The sequence below is a fragment of the Triticum urartu genome, chromosome 7A (genome assembly GCF_056163025.1).
Source record: "Triticum urartu cultivar PI428250 chromosome 7A, HENAU_Tu73, whole genome shotgun sequence".
NCBI lineage: Eukaryota > Viridiplantae > Streptophyta > Magnoliopsida > Poales > Poaceae > Triticum > Triticum urartu.
The window spans coordinates 518,752,781-518,755,632 of NC_141879.1; the positions used below are offsets into that span (position 1 = coordinate 518,752,781).

General features: G+C 51.1%; 1 protein-coding gene across 1 annotated transcript; it reads right to left on the bottom strand.

Annotated features, from left to right (window-relative positions):
- Positions 1-493: 493 nt before the first annotated feature.
- On the bottom strand, positions 494-1,432 carry LOC125523858 (uncharacterized). Its single transcript, XM_048688923.2, has one exon. The coding sequence runs from the start codon at positions 1,274-1,276 to the stop codon at positions 845-847; it is 432 nt and encodes a 143-aa protein (XP_048544880.1). The 5' UTR covers positions 1,277-1,432; the 3' UTR covers positions 494-844.
- Between the last annotated feature and the right edge of the window lie 1,420 nt (positions 1,433-2,852).

Genomic DNA, 2,852 nt, shown 5'->3' on the forward strand with positions numbered 1-2,852 from the left:
ATCAAAAGGCGTTGATGGAGCCATGGAGTGGACGCTACGGGACCAGACTTGCTTAGATTATTACCAACTCTTTCGTCCATCGAAGTCTATGGAAACTCACCGATCACCGCTCGCATGGATATGAGCCATTCATGCTAATTGATCAACTCATATTATTGCCTACATTCCCTTAAACAGCACGCCATAGCCGCCCTCACAGTTCCCTGCTCCAAAAGCATCACTCGGCAAGCTAGCACTAGGCAGGCCAGCAGCTGCCCCTGCCCATGCTCCCAAGAAACTCCGAGACGTCAGGCTTTACATGCAGCTTACGCGTTGCTTAAAACCATGAATTACTCCAAGAAACTCCTTGTGAAAGAGCTTACAAGTTTACCATTGGTGCATTTCTCGGCTCCAAGCAGTAGGTTGAAACGAGGAAATGTAAGTGTAAGAAACTTAACGGATGCTGGTGTTCAGAACAAAGACAGGAACAATGAAAATTTCCTCTGCTCACAGGTACAGGAAAGGACGTACTCCGAACTAAACAAATGTTTTCGACTTACGAAGCTGCGATAGGAGATGATGACAACAAGGAGAAGATCAGAGTATTTAAATGTGCTAGAAACTGGGAGCATTGTCACATTCGATCAGAAGTTCAGAACAGGGGGCCACCGGAACAACAACAACAAGAGCTCGCGTGCATCGCCAGGGCTCCATCGTCCGATTCAGAGCCCCCAAGTCCCTCGCGAGTAACCGGAGAAGAAGGCGAGGTTAAAACCTCACCATATTTACACTTGCAAGAACCTCGTCGAGAACTGGATCCTTCTCAGTCGAAGCAGGCGGGCAAGAACCGGATCCTTCTCGGTCGTCACGGCCTCACGGAGCCCCCGCATGTGTAGTACTGGTCATCGGCGGCGGTGGCCGGCATGTCGTTGTGGCACGCCGACGAGCCCGACGGCGGCACGAACCCCCGGGGCAGCATCGCCGAGAACGCCCACGCGCCGGTGCCTCCGCCGCGGTCTGCTCTCCTCCTCCTTCCCCCGCCGACCGGTCGTCTCCCCGCGCCGTTCTTGGCCACGCTTGCATCATGCAATGGCGTCGTCGCCACGTGGAAGCCCTGCCCCGCCGATGCGCTCGGGGGCCCCGCCGCCGCGATGGCAGGGGAGGAGGACAGCAGAAGAACGACGATGATCAGCACCAGAACAAGAAGTGGGGGGTGCCGCGCGGCGGTGGAAGAAGCCATAGCCATAACAGCAGGAGGAAGATGAAGATAGCGCGTGGCGTGGAGGCGTACGTGCATGCGACTGCGAGGAGAAGCTGGCGTCGAGGATGCGGGGCTCTGGTTGCTTTTGATCTTGCTTTTCTTGCAGCAACTTGCGAGATGGTGAGATCTTGCCTGCCTCCCTTATAAGGACGGGTTTTGACCGGCGTGGTTCTCTGAGCCGGGGGGCAGGCATCGCCTTAGATTCAGGCTCGAGTGAATTGAAATATGACAAGAGCTCATAAAACAGAGTCGATTAGACTGAGTTTTTTCCCCTTTACTGCACTCACATTCACAGCGCACGGACACTCATGTTTAAAAAATGGGCATTTCTTTGGATTGGTGTTGTGTTTAGTTCGAATGCCATTCTTCGAATTACCGTAATTTAAAGAAAGTGTGCCTCTTGGGTCTTGACTTCCCCTCTTCTATACTTCTCAAAATTCAGTTCAGAATAATTTCTGAAAACTGATAAAACAGCAACATCCAAAATGGTGTCTGCACCCCGGCGTCACGGTCCAGGACTCAAAAGACCACCTTACAGCTAGAACATCTGCCCAGCACATCAACCATGCAAGAGGTTGTTACAGACTGCACAGACGGCAACACAGCGGGTGTGAAGCAGAGCACGGCGAACTACAGCTACAAGGTAGTACAAACAAAGTTATGCTGCAACTCACACTCAAAACGAAGCCTCAGAGCTATGCTGCAGAACAGCAACCACAAACTACGAGTACGAACTAAGCATAACATCAACCAGCCGCGCGCGGCAGGCGCCTATGTCTGTGTTAGATCCAGCTTTGATTCCCAGCCAGCGATCCTGAACACCAGCGTGAATGCGTGATGGTCTGCTATTGTGAAATAATCGTGTGATGGTCCGTTGGTTTGATGACATGACCAAAATTATCAATCAAATGTTTCTTTTCTTCATCGGAAACTACGAACTCTTATTTCTTTTCGACGCGTATTCTTTTGCTAGTCGATGGGTTAAATGTGGAGGGTACCGTATTTCCTAGTACTGTCGACCTAGCATGATGATGACTCCGTCCAGCCATCCAGGAAGGTTGGGCCTGATCTGAGACGAGGTCGGGGTGGGTTGCTAGCCTGGAACGGAACAGCCTCGGCTGCCAGCATCCTCGGGGAACCGGAATCTGAGGAGAAGAATGAATGCTCCAGCTTCATGCCACAGCTGTCGGATTCAAAGCAAAGAAGACGCTGTCCTTTCCTGTCCTGTTCGGACTTGAGAATGGACAGGCGTAGTGTAGTTTTTGGCAGAAGAATGGCACACAGTTGGAGGAGCGGCATCAAAGAGTGAGAGTCATGCTAGGGTTTAGCAAGAAAGGAAAACTACATGGTCGTCAGTCTTAAAAGATGATTTGCCGGCTCAGTCTAGGGATAGGGTGTGTATGCGTATGTTTATAGAGATGAGTGTATGTGCGTATGTATGAGCATGTGCATTTGTACAGTGTTTTTTTATAGAAAAAAGAGCCTTGGCTAACGCTGTAACAGCAACTTGATTCAGAACCTCAACCCGAGTCTGACTAATACAACATGTCTCAGTTCTGCCTTCCTGTGACATCTGCAAGGTTGCAAGCTGCCAAGCTGGGCTTGGAGGAGG

Bases quoted from the DNA above. Each gene is read 5' to 3' on its own strand.
- LOC125523858 (XM_048688923.2), bottom strand. From the start codon at position 1,276: ATGCACGTACGCCTCCACGCCACGCGCTATCTTCATCTTCCTCCTGCT.